General features: G+C 44.6%; 1 protein-coding gene across 1 annotated transcript in view; it reads left to right on the top strand.

Annotated features, from left to right (window-relative positions):
• Positions 1–18,097, top strand: part of LOC126424688 (cytochrome P450 4C1-like) — an 87,358-nt gene that overhangs the window by 19,805 nt on the left and 49,456 nt on the right. Inside the window, exons 3-4 of the mRNA XM_050087415.1 lie at positions 663–864; positions 15,077–15,304. Of these exons, the coding sequence (XP_049943372.1) occupies positions 663–864; positions 15,077–15,304 (430 nt within the window). The remainder of the gene's footprint in view (positions 1–662; positions 865–15,076; positions 15,305–18,097) is intronic.

An 18,097-nucleotide genomic window follows, 5' to 3' on the forward strand; every position in this document is an offset into this window, starting at 1 on the left:
AAAAAAGTTATAAAAATTAAAGAAATAAATACATAAAACAACATCGACAAACCCACTACATCCTCTTCCTGGTCCTTCGATCCAAAAAAAAAAAAAAAAAATGGAAACATGTGGGTAGAGCGTCTGCCATGTAAGCAGGAGATCCCGGGTTCGAGTCCCGGTCGGGGCACACATTTTCAGCTGTCCACATCGAGGTATATCAACAACACCTGTCGGCAGCTGAGGTCGTCAGTTAGTCATCATTTATCTGTAATTAAGATTTAAAAACTAATAGTTATATGTATACAGACAGTAAAGAACATTCTTTATCTTTAGCAGCCATAGAATAAAAGCCTACTGAAGACGCTGCAACTGCAGTGAAACATGTATGGGTTAAAGGCGGACCCTATCCAAAAACCTATGTAGAGATATAAAGCGTGACGAGAGAGATCTGCAGGAAGAGACGCAGGCAATCTTCAATTTCTGCAAGAACTTTTAGATTCTCTTAGTGTCTCGCACGTATCGCGTAGAATCGGATAAATGTCTTCAGTGTCGCATCGTGGTGTACCTGGCTTGTTCTTGAACTTTGGCTTACACATGATTTTAGTTATTAATCGCGTAGGGTGGTTTTTCAGCCACACCAAGAAATGATGATGTGGGTACCGTTGTTACGCTGGTGGCAGGTTCTACCTGGGTCCCATTCTGGTGGTGCTCGTGGCGCACCCGGACGATGTGCAGCACACCCTGCTCACGTGCAAGATGGTGGACCGCGACCCCTTCACCACGCACGCCATGCGAGTCTTCGCCGGTGATGGGATACTCGCCACCAGCGGAGACCGGTGGAAGACACACCGGAAACACGTCAGCCACACGTTCCACTCTGAGGTGAGTTAACCAGCCTACGTTAAGTTGCGTCCTCTATCGGCAGCCACTGGATGGTGCACTGAAGTAGTGAAGCAACGTAAATCCCTTAATGAAAGCAAGTCTTCCGGTCCAGACTATCTAACAATTAGGTTCCCTTCTGAGTATGCTGGTGCAATAGCTCTGTACTTAACAAACATACACGGGGTGTTCAAAAAGTCTCTCCGCAGTGCCGTATGATTGTTAGCCACGCGTGCCGTAGGCCGCAGTGAATATACCGAAATGAAACTCAGTGAAATACAAGTTACTAATTTATTGAATATTCATTTTTACTTACAAATATTCACATTAAACGTTGAAAGTGTCCCCCCTGTTGTTGAATACACATTTCAATTCGTCTAATCATGTTTCCAAACACAAGCTGTAACATTTGTTCTGTAACGGAAGCAGTGAAAATAGATGTAGATGTAGAAAGTGGATATGGCAGTTTTCAATTCATAGATGGATTTTGGACGTTTTTTTTAGACAATTAATTATACCCTTGTTAATTAATAATCTTCGTCTACCTAAACGTTCACAAATAATATTAGACAAACAAAATAATCCAGAAGAACATAAACCATGACCAACCATTAAAGAAAGAGAACCTATACAACCTCATCAATTTGTGGTCATCAAACCACCAATAACCATTCTTATATGAGCAACAGAAGAATATGCAATTAAAGACTTTAAATCAACCTGACGAAAACAAATAAATCTAACAATAACTCCACCAGATAAACCTAAAGATAATCAAAAATAATTAAACTTTAAACCCAAATAAAAAATAACCTTTATAACACCAAAAATACCATAACCACCCAACTTCAATAAAACACCACCAAGAATTATTCTACCTGAAATAGGGGCCTCTACATGGCCACGGCCGAGCCTCACCGCGGAACTGAGTTTCCGTGTCGCTCACAGTTGCTCCTTATTTCTGGCCGGCGTAGCTTCGTCTACGTTCGCCTTAAGTGTTTTAATTTTGACAGACATAATCTTATGATTATGCGTCTTTATTGTTTTAATTTTTAATCTGTGACATGGCCAGTGTTTGGCTCTCAAAATAATTTTTTGTAAGTATCACGATTTCTTTATTATTCAATCATTAGACTGATGATGCATTTCAGTGAGTAATATATGTCCGTATGTGGTTTAAGTTATAGGTTCTGAAGAAGATTCCATTACTGGAATCGAAACCTAGGTAAACGAGTAAAAATTACCTTGCAACTGAAGGCTGAAAAAAATTGTTTATTTTCTATACATATACGGTTGCTGACGCGCTGCGTTATGTTACAGATCTGTAAAAAAAAATCTCTACATAAGCCTTAGGAAATCATAAATGAACCAAAAATATTGACATCTTAACTAAAGAAGCCAAAATTATAAATAAATAAAACATAAAACAATAAGAACCAAAATCAACCAATAAAGGGAAATATAAAGTGTTAGAAAATCAGGTGATGTTAGGTCAGGCGATCGTGGAGGCCAAAGTCCGTGTGAAATTATGCGATCACCGAAAACATCAGCAAGCAGTGACACTGAAACGCGAACTGCATGCGCGGTTGCACCATCTTGTTCAGTATTTCACTTAACCCAAGTTCTCCTATGAATGGGTGCAGAATATCACTGCAGTATCGTTGTGCGTTTATTGCTTCGTTGAAAAATATGGGACTCACAATCCGACGTCTAGAAATTACAATCCAAACCCCTATTTTCACAGAATGAAGTGGTTCCTCATGAATACTCAATGGATTTGCAGTACTCCACATACGAGAATTTTGCGAGTTCATGTACCCGAATAAATGAAACCACGCCCCATCGGTGAAAAACGTTTCATTAAGAATATCCCTTCCATTTTGTTGAACGAAATTTTTGAACCATTGACAATAACACAATCTCTTGCCATGATCAGTGTTTTTCAGTTCTTGCACGACTGTCACTTTGTATGCGAAAAGTTATATTTTTTCCTTACAGCTGTGTGGGCCGTTCCGACACTAACATCGATTTCCTGGGCGAGTTTTCTTAATGACTTGTTCGGACTCGTGGACATTTTATCGGAAATATCAAGTATTTTATCCTCAGACAAAACGCTAGGACGACAACTTCTCGGTGCATCTGTCACTGAACCCGTACTTCGAAATTTGTTAATCAAATCTCGCACAGTATCGCGATGAGGGAGTGTTGTCCCCGGGAAAACTGAATTAAATGTTTGACGAACTGAAACAGTGTATTTACCGCCAGCTTTGAACACTTGTTCGACTAAAAACACACGTTTTTCAACGGTTAGCATTGTAACAGTGACAAAAATGAAACAAACGCTCAAAGGAACTAAACTTTAACTTTCCCGTCAACACGTAACGACACACACCAACGATACTACTGACGCTGGCTGAGATTAACGAAACAGTGGAGTGTTGGGAGAGTCCACTTGAAGGGAAGTAACCCAGGCAGGCGGACAATCATACGGCACGCGCGGCTAACAATCATACGGCACTACGGAGAGACCTTTTGAGAACCCCGTATAACCGCTCCCACGACGGAAGATCCGTATCCAAAGACCGGAAAGTTCCACAAGTCTCACCAATATTTGAGAAAGGTAGTAGGACTAATCCACTAAATTACAGGCCCGTATCATTAACGTCGACGTATAGCTGGATTTTGGAGCATATATTGTGTTCCAACATTATGAATGACCTCGAAGAGAACGGTCTATTGACACATAGTGAACACGAATTTAGAAAAAATCGTTCTTGTGAAACACAACTAGCTCTTTACTCACACAAAGTGTTGAGTGCTATTGACAACGGATTTCAAATTGATTATGTATTTCTGTTAGGTCTACAACTTTACTTCCGCTGTTTTGCAATAGACGGATGTAGCAGCAAGTGGGGTTCAGGTGGTTGGTCATAGGTGTAATACAACATGCTAAGGCATCTATAACCATTAGCCCATAAAAATATTAGTCGATTGGTGATTGCATCATAAGGCTATTCTCAATTAAGTACGTTGACTTACGTACCCATTTCTCGCCATTTTCTGCTTTAACATGAAGAAATCTGCGGCTGTGGCTCTTAAAAATGCTGGGTAAGACCAATGGTGAGGGAACTATTAGTGGAAGACTGTGCAGAGAATGTTTTCAACGCCTTAAGAACGGTGATTTTGATGTCGAAGACCGGCATGGCGGTGGAAGACAGAACTTTTTCATTGCTGCTGAAACAGACGAAGACAGTCACAGGGCACCATTATCGAAAGCAATTGATGCTTTCAAGCCCAGCACTGAAAAACAAACGGTCACAATACAGCGATAGACACGTAATTTATCAGCAGGTCAGTGCTAGACCCCACGTCGCAAAACCAGTCAAAATATACACTCCTGGAAATTGAAATAAGAACACCGTGAATTCATTGTCCCAGGAAGGGGAAACTTTATTGACACATTCCTGGGGTCAGATACATCACATGATCACACTGACAGAACCACAGGCACATAGACACAGGCAACAGAGCATGCACAATGTCGGCACTAGTACAGTGTATATCCACCTTTCGCAGCAATGCAGGCTGCTATTCTCCCATGGAGACGATCGTAGAGATGCTGGATGTAGTCCTGTGGAACGGCTTGCCATGCCATTTCCACCTGGCGCCTCAGTTGGACCAGCGTTCGTGCTGGACGTGCAGACCGCGTGAGACGACGCTTCATCCAGTCCCAAACATGCTCAATGGGGGACAGATCCGGAGATCTTGCTGGCCAGGGTAGTTGACTTACACCTTCTAGAGCACGTTGGGTGGCACGGGATACATGCGGACGTGCATTGTCCTGTTGGAACAGCAAGTTCCCTTGCCGGTCTAGGAATGGTAGAACGATGGGTTCGATGACGGTTTGGATGTAGCCTGCACTATTCAGTGTCCCCTCGACGATCACCAGTGGTGTACGGCCAGTGTAGGAGATCGCTCCCCACACCATGATGCCGGGTGTTGGCCCTGTGTGCCTCGGTCGTATGCAGTCCTGATTGTGGCGTTCACCTGCACGGCGCCAAACACGCATACGACCATCATTGGCACCAAGGCAGAAGCGACTCTCATCGCTGAAGACGACACGTCTCCATTCGTCCCTCCATTCACGCCTGTCGCGACACCACTGGAGGCGGGCTGCACGATGTTGGGGCGTGAGCGGAAGACGGCCTGACGGTGTGCGGGACTGTAGCCCAGCTTCATGGAGACGGTTGCGAATGGTCCTCGCCGATACCCCAGGAGCAACAGTGTCCCTAATTTGCTGGGAAGTGGCGGTGCGGTCCCCTACGGCACTGTGTAGGATCCTACGGTCTTGGCGTGCATCCCTGCGGTCCGGTCCCAGGTCGACGGGCACGTGCACCTTCCGCCGACCACTGGCGACAACATCGATGTACTGTGGAGCCCTCACGCTCCACGTGTTGAGCAATTCGGCGGTACGTCCACCCGGCCTCCCGCATGCCCACTATACGCCCTCGCTCAAAGTCCGTCAACTGCACATACGGTTCACGTCCACGCTGTCGCGGCATGCTACCAGTGTTAAAGACTGCGATGGAGCTCCGTATGCCACGGCAAACTGGCTGACACTGACGGCGGCGGTGCACAAATGCTGCGCAGCTAGCGCCATTCGACGGCCAACACCGCGGTTCCTGGTGTGTCCGCTGTGCCGTGCGTGTGATCATTGCTTGTACAGCCCTCTCGCAGTGTCCGGAGCAAGTATGGTGGGTCTGACACACCGGTGTCAATGTGTTCTTTTTTCCATTTCCAGGAGTGTACATGGAAACGTTGAAATGAGAAGTCCTATCCCTCCGGCCGTATTCTCCATACGTTTCTCTGTCTGACTGCCACCTTTTTCGATCAGTGGCATTCAGTACGGCTGACCAGCACTTCCGATCATACGAACAAGTGCAAAATTGAATCGATTTATGTATCCCCACAAAAGACACCAACTTCTTCCGCCACGGGATTCGTATGCTATCCGAAAGATGAGAGAATGTAGTGGCCAGCGATGGCTAATACTAAGAATCATATTTTTTTTGTAAGTTTTTCACAATAAAGGGCCAAACTTCAAGGAAAAACGGTGGAAGGGAATTAAAATGTAGACCTAGTACACTACTGGTCATTAAAATTGCTACACCAAGAAGAAATGCAGATGATAAACGGGTATTCATTGGACAAATATATTGTATTAGAACTGACATGTGATTACATTTTCACGCAATTTCGGTGCATAGAGTCTGAGAAATCAGTACCCAGAACAACCTCTTCTAGCCGTAATAACGGCCTTCATACGCCTGGGCATTGAGTCAAACAGAGCTCGGATGTCGTGTACAGGTACAGCTGATCATGCAGCTTCAACACGATATCACAGTTCATCAGGAGTAGTGACTGGCGTATTGTGACGAGCCAGTTTCTCGGCCACCATTGACCAGACGTTTTCAATTGGCGAGAGATCTGGAGAACGTGCTGGCCCGTACAGGACCCGCAACATGCGGTCGTGGATTATCCTGCTGAAATGTAGGGTTTCGCAGGGATCGAATGAAGGGTAGAGCCACGGGTCGTAACACATCTGAAATGTAACGTCGACTGTTCGAAGTCAATGTGAACAAGAGGTGACCGAGACGTGTAACCAAAGGCACCCCATAGCATCACGCCGGGTGATACGCCAGTATGGCGATGACGAATACACGCTTCCAATGTGAGTTCACCGCGATGTCGGCAAACACGGATGCGACCATTATGATGCTGTAAAAGGAACCTGGATTCATCCGAAAAAATGACGTTGTGCCATTCGTGCACCTAGGTTCGTCGTTGAGTACACCATCGCAGGCGTTCCTGTCTGCAGCTTCAAGAGTAACTACAGCCACGGTCTCCGAGCTGATAGTCCATGCTGCTGCAAATGTCGTCGAACTGTTCGTGCAGACGGTTGTCGTCTTGCAAACGTCCCCATCTGTTGACTCAGGGATCGAGACGTGACTGGACGATCCGTTACGGCCATGCGGATAAGATGCCTTTCATCTCGACTGCTAGTGATACGAGGCCGTTGGGATCCAGCACAGCGTTCCGTATTACTCTCCTGAACCCACTGATTCCATATTCTTCTAACAGTCATTGGATCTCGACCAACGAGAGCAACAATGTCGCGATACGATAAACCGCAATCGTGATAGGATACAATCCGACCTTTATCAAAGTCGAAAACGTGATGGTACGCATTTCTCTTCCTTACACGAGGTATCACAACAACGTTTCAGCAGGCAACGCCGGTCAACTGCTGCTTGTGTATGAGAAATCGGTCGGAAACTTTCCTCATGTCAGCATTTGTAGGTGTCGCCACCGGCGCCAACCTTGCGTGAATGCTCTGTAAAGCTAATCATTTGCATGTGACTGCATCTTCTTCCTGTCGGTTAAATTCGCGTCTGTAGCACCTCATCTTCGTGGTGTAGCAATTATAATGGCCAGTAGTGTTGTTTTACAGAAGGCTTTTCATACTGTACCAGAGTATCGACTTGTAGCGAAATGCGCGCTTATTGAATATTGTCTGAGTTATATGACTGGATTTGTGATTCCTTGTCATATAGGTCAGTTTTTAGTAACCGACGGAAAGTTATCGAGTAAAACAGATGTGACTTCTGGCGTTCCCCATGTTAGTCTTATAGGCCCTCCGCTGTTCCTATGATTTAGGAGACAATGTGAGCAGCCGTCTTAGGTTGTTTGCAGATGTTGGTTGGTTGGTTGTTTGGGGGAAAGATACCAAACATCGAGGTCATCGGTCTCATCGGATAAGGGAAGGATGGGTAAGGAAGTCGGTCGTGTCCTTTCAAAGGAACCATCCCGGCATTTGCCTGGAGCGATTTAGGGAAATCACGGAAAACTTAAATCAGGATGGCCGGACGCGGGATTGAACCGTCGTCCTCCCAAATGCGAGTCCAGTGTGCCGACCACTGCGCCACCTCGCTTGGTGTTTGCAGATGATGCTGTCGTTTATCGTATAGTAAAGTGAACAGAAGATCAAAACAAGTTGCGAAACGGTTTAGAAAAGATAATTGTATGGTGCCAAAATTGGCAATTAACCCTAAATAATGAAAAGTCTCTGGACTCGCATTCGGAAGGACGACAGTTCAATCCCGCGTCCGGCCATCCTGATTTAGGTTTTCCGTGATTTCCCTAAATCGCTCCAGGCAAATGCCGGGATGGTTCCTTTGAAAGGGCACGGCCGACTTCCTTCCCCATCCTTCCCTAACCCTGTGAGACCGATAACCTCGCTGTTTGCTCTCTTCCCCCAAACAACCAACCAACCACCCAACCAATGAAAAGTCTGAGGTTATCCACACGAGTGCTAAAAGGAATCCGTTAAAATCTGGTTGCTCGATAAATCAGTCAAATCTACAGGCCGTATATTAAACTAAATACAAAGGAATTACAATTATGATCAACTTAAATCGGAAAGAACACATAGAAAACGTAGTGGGGAAGGCAAACCAAATACTACGTCTTATTGGCAAAACACTTGAAGATGCAACAGATCTACTAAGTATACTGCCTACGCAGCGCTTGTCCGTCCTCTATTGGAGTACTGCTGCGCGGTCTGACACTCTGACCATAATAGGATTAACAGAGTATGTCGAGAAAGTTCAAAGAAGGGCAGCACGTTTTGCGTTATTGAGAAATAGGGGAGAGAGTGTCACGGACATGATATAGGATTTCGGGTGGACGTCATTAAAACAAAGGCGTTTCTCGCTGCGTCGAGATCTTCTCAAGAAATTTCAATCACCAACTTTCTCCTGCGAAAGCGAAAACACTTCGTTGATGCCGACCTGCATAGGGTGAAACGATCATCTTAATAAAATAAGGGAAATTAGACCTTGAACGGAAATGTGTAAGTGTTCGTTTTTTTCACTCGCCGTTAGAGATTGCAATAGTAGAGAATTATTGTGATGGTGATTCGATGAACCCTCTGCCATGCACTTAAGTGAGACTTGCGGAGTATGTACATGAATACCGATCAACCCCACAATACACACTGAGGTGCCTTACACAGCTTTGGAGGTTGTAAAGACTTACGGGAATGTTATTGTGTCTAAGACTGACATTTTGAGGCTGTGTACAAAATAACACGTTGATTCTTGCAGAGAAGATAACAGTAATCAGCCATTTTTTAAAATGCCATTTATTTACATAAATAACGCCGTTACCTGTTTCGAAACGACAGTTTCATCATCAGACAGCTTGATCACTATACGATAGATTTTTGTTGTAGCTTACGTTAGTTTTATCTTTTTGTTCCCCCATATCATGAAAATTACTTGCGGTGGTGGCGCCATAAAACAAGATGCGAGGAAATGTTTATTTAACTGTAATTGTGCCTCATAACGATTTCAAGCGATGTAAACAGATTATTAAATTGAAAATTTTTTAGTTACTAACGTCGGACACTCTGCACCATTGCGTTGCATTGCTGATGCAGAAGGGAAAACTATATGAAGCACTTCCTTTATATATATCTAAACAGATAATATAAATAATATTTACATTATGTCATTGCAGTAACACTTGATAAAATTCTGGCTGCTTTATTTGTTAACCTTAATCAGTTGCTATTTAATATAAATTGTAAGTAAAGAAACGTTTGTGGTTTGTAAATTGGTACCAGCACATCAATGTATATATCGAAATATCTCTCACAGATTCTTTGGCTTTGTTACGGTTGTGATATCGCCATATTTTTATTCATCTTTCCATGTAGCGAAACTTTTTCGTGTGAATGAGTGGTCGAAACCGGTAACTGAGCTGTTTATGTAAATAAATAGCGCCATATAAAGTGAACGGTAGCTGTTACTGTTATATCCTAACCAGTAATGCCACCCGAGCCCGCTGCCAAAAGGTTGGCAGCATCAAAGTCCGGACGCCGTCCGCATAAGCAGCGCCAGCGATACAGGAAATCGCCGCAAGGTTGCGCGCGCCACCGCTGGCTTCTGGCTTCTTAAGCGCTGGAGTCGCGAGCGCTAGGACAGTTCTGTATTCGCCGCTCAGTTGTATACTCGCCACCGATTTGTGTACTTGCTAGTCAGTTGTGTGTTCATCGCAGCAGAGTTGTTGTTTGTCGTCAGCCGACGCTGACCTAGCTGCTCCGACTCGAACTAGACAGATCTCTGTAGACACGGAGTTCACTAGAGTGTTTCTGTATCTTCTATAATAAAGCTAAGTACCGACTTTTATTTAATCAGAGTGTTTGGGTTTTCATCTTTCTGTACACTGTTCCAGCGGACCGGTCGGCCCGCTATTAAAAGTGTGGCGGTGACTTCGTAAGCCGTTTCTACAGCGAATTGCTTGTCGCTACGAACACCGCCACAAAAGTTACCTTCTCTGCAAGAGACAGTCTGTGTTACGGTGATGATCAAAACACTGAATCTGTAAAAGGGAATGGAGCACCTTGTAGCTACGACTGCAGATTACAGAACTCTTATTGACATACTGCACGGGTTGTAGGATGTCTACGAACGAAATGTAAAGATCATTCATCTGAGGATTGTTACCTTTCCACGATACTGTCACAGTCTTTCTTACCAACTCCTACGTACAGACCCTAAAATTGGTTTCAAACAAAAACTAGTGAAGTTCTTTAACTCTAGAAATATGATCGTCCCCAATATGACGAAAAATATATATATGAAAAATATACAATCCTGACAAGTGTGAGCAGAGCTCGTACAAAGTTAATTATGTTTACAGATATTTCATCGGTCCCAGGAATAAAGAGTATGGAAGACTTTCACCTGTTATCGATATACAGGGTGGTCGGAAATTCACGTTACAGACTTCTAGGACTTGTAGAGAGGAGTGAGTGCATCCTATTTTGAATAGGAACCCATGCCCGGAAACGTCATCCAACGAGACTACAGAGCATCAAAGTTATAGGCGCGGGCGTCTGTAAATGTACGTATACACAGGGTGATTCCATGATGATGTTACAGACTTTCTAGGATGATGGAGAACGGTAAATGTATTAATTTGAAGTAAGGATCCCTGTACCGGAAACGAACGAGTAGAAAGTGTTAACGAAAACCGTTCTGATAACTCTGACAGTTGAGTAAATTTACCGGTTCTTGTGTTGCGAAGAGTGTAGGGCTGGTAACTTTCAGTGGTGATAATGTGGACAAAAACATGAAAAAATAAATGTGGGCTCTAAAGAGCGTACCTTAACAGCATGAAAACCTGCTCAGTAGAGATGTGTTTCACATTAGTGAAGATGAACGAATGGTCATAGCTCCTCAGGTATGCAATTTGGAGCCCTGGTTTATTGGACATTTTTTCTCGTTTTTGTCCACAAGATATGCATCTACCCATTCTTTGGAGAAAGTGGTTCTTCCAGGACATACTGTTGGATAACAAATGACAAAGGAAATATGGTTTTCGTGTGGTATAATCTGAAATTAACAATTTTTGGGTCAGTTTGCTTTGCGTGTCCTGTGAAAAAAATGGTTCAAATGGCTCTGAGCACTATGGGACTTAACTGCTGGGGTCATCAGTCCCCTACAACTTAGAACTACTTAAACCTAACTAACCTAAGGACATCACACACATCCGTGCCCGAGGCAGGATTCGAACCTGCGACCGTAGCGGTCGCGCAGCTCCAGACTGTAGCGCCTAGAACCGCTCGGCCATTCCAGCCGGCTGTAATGTGAAACATTGCCTCTAGCCAAATATCGTGAGTCTAGGTTAAGGGGAAGTACTCTATTAGTTTTGATGAATGAGTTTGCAGGAATAAAATATGTCACGCAAATAGCCGTATATTTTGATTGCACTGCCTTAGGTGTGAGACATAAATTTGAAGTTGATACGTCAAGGTTCATAACTGTCAGACAGACAGACTGACAGACAGACAGTTCGATAAGAAAGGATAAAATAATAGTGCAGTTATACAGTTACAAATTGACAATTTTCAGATTGTAAACCGGTAAACTGGTTTTTAGTGTATCTTTCGTAATATTTGAAAGACGTGTGGTTGCAATTATTAATGCAGTTTTTCAGGTTTGTGATTACATTTGAAAATGCCGACTCAGTAAGTCAAAAGTAATTATGTAACCTTTTAAAAGTTTCATTGTTGTAGTGACTGTGGCTTTACGACCGTTTGTGGTGTCAAATAAAAGTTCTAAATTTGATGAGTTAGTTTAGGGGATCAAAATGTGACAGAAAAGGCAATGTATTTCAACTACATTGACTTCTAAGTTCAATTTCTTTTAATTTGTGAAGGGACCATACACCTTAGCGTGTGGCCTAAATTTGAACTCGATAAGTCGAAGTCGTTCTTGACAAAAAGATGTCCTAACCGAACGATAGACAGCAGTCGTATGAAAAACGCCAAAAAAAAAACCAATGGGTTTCGTGTGATATAATTAGATTTTAATGATTATCGAATTTCTTCTTTTACTTTTAATGTAATTCCTTGCTTCTAGCCAAATTTCATGATAATGTGTTGTAAGTAGGCTGTTTAGGTTTTTATGTTGGTAACGCCACGTAGCGCTCTTTATGAAAATCACTGACAGTGCTGTGTGCAATCTGTGGCTGGTTGGCATTGTTGGAATATTCGCTATTGTAGTGTTCGGCAGTTGGATGTGAACAGCGCATAGCGTTGCGCAGTTGGAGGTGACCCGCCAGCAGTGGTGGATGTGGGGAGAGAGATGGCGGAGCTTTGAGAGCGGACGATCTGGACGTGTGTCCATCAGAAAGAGTAAAGAGTAAATTTGTAAGACTGGATGTCATGAACTGATATATATATATATATATATATATATATATATATATATATATATACACAGAGTGTTTCAAAAATGACAGGTATATTTGAAACGGCAATAAAAACTAAACGAGCAGCGATAGAAATACACCGTTTGTTGCAATATGCTTGGGACAACAGTACATTTTCAGGCGGACAAACTTTCGAAATTACAGTAGTTACAATTTTCAACAACAGATGGCTCTGCAAGTGATGTGAAAGATATAGAAGACAACGCAGTCTGTGGGTGCGCCATTCTGTATGTCGTCTTTCTGCTGTAAGCGTGTGCTGTTCACAACGTGCAAGTGTGCTGTGGACAACATGGTTTATTCCTTAGAACAGAGGATTTTTCTGGTGTTGGAATTCCACCGCCTACAGCACAGTGTTGTTGCAACAAGACGAAGTTTTCAACGGAGGTTTAATGTAACCAAAGGACCGAAAAGCGATACAATAAAGGATCTGTTTGAAAAATTTCAACGGACTGGGAACGTTACGGATGAACGTGCTGGAAAGGTAGGGCGACCGCGTACGGCAACCACAGAGGGCAACGCGCAGCTAGTGCAGCAGGTGATCCAACAGCGGCCTCGGGTTTCCGTTCGCCGTGTTGCAGCTGCGGTCCAAATGACGCCAACGTCCACGTATCGTCTCATGCGCCAGAGTTTACACCTCTAGCCATACAAAATTCAAATGCGGCAACCCCTCAGCGCCGCTACCATTGCTGCACGAGACACATTCGCTAACGATATAGTGCACAGGATTGATGATGGCGATATGCATGTGGGCAGCATTTGGTTTACTGACGAAGCTTATTTTTACCTGGACAGCTTCGTCAATAAACAGAACTGGCGCATATGGGGAACCGAAAAGCCCCATGTTGCAGTCCCATCGTCCCTGCATCCTCAAAAAGTACTGGTCTGGGCCGCCATTTCTTCCAAAGGAATCATTGGCCCATTTTTCAGATCCGAAACGATTACTGCATCACGCTATCTGGACATTCTTCGTGAATTTGTGGCAGTACAAACTGCCTTAGACGACACTGCGAACACCTCGTGGTTTATGCAAGATGGTGCCCGGCCACATCGCACGGCCGACGTCTTTAATTTCCTGAATGAATATTTCGATGATCGTGTGATTGCTTTGGGCTATCCGAAACATACAGGAGGCGGCGTGGATTGGCCTCCCTATTCGCCAGACATGAACGCCTGTGACTTCTTTCTGTTGGGACACTTGAAAGACCAGCTGTACCCCCAGAATCCAGAAACAATTGAACAGCTGAAGCAGTACATCTCATCTGCATGTGAAGCCATTACGCCAGACACGTTGTCAAAGGTTTCGGGTAATTTCATTCAGAGACTACGCCATATTATTGCTACGCATGGTGGATATGTGGAAAATATCGTACTATAGAGTTTCCCAGACCGCAGCGCCATCTGTTGTTGACAATTGTAACTACTGTAATTTCGAAAGTTTGTTTGCCTGAAAATGTACTGTTGTCCCAAGCATACTGCAACAAACGGTGTATTTCTATCGCTGCTCGTTTAGTTTTTATTACCGTTTCAAATATACCGGTCATTTTTGAAACACCCTGTATGTGACTTTTGAACACTATTAAGGTAAATACATTGTTTGTTCTCCATCAAAATCTTTCATTTGCTATCTATGCCTATCAGTAGTTAGTGACTTCAGTAATTAGAATCTTTTATTTAGCTGGCAGTATTGGCGCTCGCTGTATTGCAGTGGTTTGAGGAACGATGATTTTTGTGAGGTAAGTGATTCATGAAAGGTGTAGGTTATTGTTAGTCAGGGCCATTCTTGTGTAGGGATTATTGAAAGTCAGATTGCGTTGCGCTAAAAATATTGCGTGTCAGTTTGGAGACGATCAAAATAAATAAAGGGAGAAGTGTTGAGTACATTCAGTTTTGCTCAGCTGTTTGAAAATCAAATAACGTAAGAGGTTTTCCAGCACTGTCATTTATAAATTTTTTCTAAGGGGATGTTTCAGTGTCAACGTGAAATACCAAATAGGTTTCGATGAGTGAATTGGAGAGTATCAAGATATGTGAAATATATGGTCGCCTCTTTTGATTGCATCGCCGTAGGAGCTTCAACTTTCTACACCGCCAAGGTATCGCAGGCCGTAGAATGTGACATAAAGCTTAACTCCAATTTAACATACTGACAGACTCACACATAAGCGGACGACGAGGTGATACTATAGGTGGTTCCGTTTTCCCGATTGTAGGACCCGAGATAGAACCCTGTGGTACACAGTGGCTGATTACAATGTTGCTGTGTGACAGACAAAGCAGCGAGATACACTGTCTTCTATCATGAAGATGGCATTGATTCCAACTCCAGGCAGTTGCAGCTGGAGAGGAGGCACAGTGAGTGTGTGCTGTGTTCCAGCTGCTGGAGGGCTACCTCCAGGCGTTCCACGAGGGCGGCCTCCTCCTGAGCGAACGCCTGGCCAGGACCAGAGGCGCCGTCACCCTGCTCTACCCTCCAGTGCTCCTGGCAGCTGTCCGGAACGTCTTAAGTACCGTCATCGGCATCGACCCAGACCTGCTGATACCAGATACCTTGGCAGAGGAGGAGCTGTCTGCCGCAATGAGCGATGCCATGGCCACCATCCAGGTAAGGTCGAGTAAAGCAGCAGCTTTACCAAATGATATTCCAACAATGGCATTATCTGTTGCCGCATATACTTTTGTACCCCAAGGGCCACCTCACGATTTGTATCGCAGGAAACATAGTACACTCATGCTCATAAATTAAGGATAATTGCAGAATGTGGTGCCGGTACACAAAAGTGGCGCTAATAGCATAGGTACATAGGGAACATGCATGACACAGATCCATGGTATTGGTGATAAGATGAGAAAACCGTCCTGAAACACGTGTCTTACAAAACGCCACTGTTTCCTGGGCATGTACCCGGATATCAATATGGGATATGATCACCATGCACACATACACAGCCTTCACAATGGGTTGGAATACTCTGGATCAGGTGGTCGAGCAGCTGCTGAGGTATAGCCTCCCATTTTTGCACCATTGCCTGTCTGAGCTCTTCAAGTGTCCTAGCGGTTTGAAGACGTGCAGCGATACGTCGACTGAGAGCATCCCAGACGTGCTCGATGGGATATAGGTCTGGAGAACAGGCAGGCCAATCCCTTCGCCTGATATATTTTGTTTCAAGGTACTCCTCCACGATGGCAGCTCGGCGGGGCTGTGCATTTTGATCCATCAGGAGTAACGTAGGACCCACTGTACAACTGAAAAGGCAGACATACTGGTGCAAAATGACGTCTCGATACACGTGACCAGTTACAGTTCCTCTGTCAAAGATATGCTGGGGTGTAGGTGCATCAATCATAATCCCGCCCCTCACTATCAAACCATGACATCCATACAAGTCCATTTCAAGGACATTAAGGGATTGGTATCTGGTTCCTGGTTCACGCCAGCTGAAAACCTGGCGAAAATCATTGTTCAGACTATACCTGGACTCGTCCATGAATATAACCTGGAACCACTGTTCCAATGACCATGTACTGTGTTCTTGACACCAAGCTTTACGGTCTCTCCTGTGACCAGGGATCAGTGGAATGTACCGTGCAGGCCTCCGGGCGAATAAACCATGTCTGTTCAGTGGTCTGTAGAGTGTGTGTCTGGAGACAATTGTTGCAGTGGCTGCGGTAAGGTCCAGGCTACCTTCAGTACTCAGTGGCCGTCTGCGGGCACTGATAGTGAGATATCAGTCTTCTTGTGGTTGTACATTGTGGACGTACCGTACTGTAGCGCCTGGACACGTTTCCTGCTGTCTGCTGGAATCGTTGCCATAATCTTGAGATCACACTTTGTGGCACACGGAGGGCCCGTACTACGAACTGCTGTGTTTGACCAGCCTCCAGTCGCCCAAGTATTGAACCTCTCATAACGTCATCAATGTGTGTTCTTTGAGCCATTTTCAACATACAGTCACCATTAGCACACCTGAAAACGTCTGCACACTTACTCGCTGCCCCGTACTCTGACATGCACCAACACACCTCTGCGTATGTGGACTGCTGCCAACGCCACCCGTCGACGACCGCAGATGAAATGGTTCGCATGGTCATACCCCGAGGTGATTTAAACCCGCTAACCACCCACTAGATCGTTGTTTAACCATGTATCAGCATCATCCTTAATTTATGAGCATGAGTGTACATTGTCCTGGATGGCGAATGACCACTGGAGACAAAGGCTCGTCAGGAGTGCCCCATGGAAGTGACATATGACAGCTCTTGTTCTTTATAACCCACCTGACGCGTAGCGTAAGCAACAATACTCGACATTTTGCTGATGACACTGTAGTGTCCGGGGGAGTGTTATCTTTGAGTGTAGGAGGATGCTAGATCACTTGGATAGAAGCTCTGTTTGATATCATGAATTCTACACTCACGTCCAGAAAAAAAACAGAGAAAACCTTGAACGACTAGAGATATGACGTTCATATTCACAGGACGTGTACATTAGTATATCCTGCGGAAATAATTAGCATTTGTGAGCTATGAGTGGCCTGTGTTCGTGTCGTTACTGCTTGACATCTTATCTTGGCGGTACTCCCGTCTCGTTTTTTATTGGATTTACTGGCGTCACTAAGTAGCCTGCCTGCCTGCCATAAGTGGCAGCAGCAGCGCTTATCGATAAGAGCACTGTCGTACTATCTTTGGAGCGACTGCTAGTATTTCCGGGTCGTCGTGTGTGGGGAGTTCAGTCGGGACGGAGTAGCGGTGAGCTCCAGACAGCCAAGACTCGCCCGACTGTTGCCGACACACATGACTTTAGCGGGGACGACCTTGGTTGGTCGTTCGGTTGGTCGTCTCATCGGACGAAGTGAATTGGTTGCCGACCGCTTCTGGGTTCTCTGTGAGTGTCGACTTGTGATTTGTCCTTGTCGTTCCACAGTGACTGTTTTAATATTGTTCGAGTTGTCTGTGGAAGTGTTTTCAGGCAACTGTGTGTAGCTTGTGTGGTTTTGTCAGAGCAGTTATTTTAATGCTGTCTGCGTGCTGGATTGAGTTGGTCAGTTGGGAGAGAGCAGCGAGGAAGTCTCTGCGGTGCGAGGTCAGGCCGGGGCTGCTGGCGGGGTGCACGCGTGGTCGGATTGTGAGGAGCTAACTGCGAGAGCTACAAATTGCGTTGCCCACCGAACCTGGACACTGAAGTTGAATGATGAGTTAACCTTATGAGACCTCAATTGCTGTGACATCTCTTTGTTCATTGTCGGTTGTTGCTTCCTGGGCCGTTCCGGGTAGCAGTAATGTAAGGTGTGTTGGACTCAGTGAAATTTTACAGCCGTCTTCCTGTGTGGTCTTTAACTATTAAATAGGTTGTTAGTTATCAGATCCTTTCTGCCTTGTGGCCGTTATCACTCCAGTT

This window comes from Schistocerca serialis, chromosome 10 (genome assembly GCF_023864345.2).
Source record: "Schistocerca serialis cubense isolate TAMUIC-IGC-003099 chromosome 10, iqSchSeri2.2, whole genome shotgun sequence".
NCBI lineage: Eukaryota > Metazoa > Arthropoda > Insecta > Orthoptera > Acrididae > Schistocerca > Schistocerca serialis.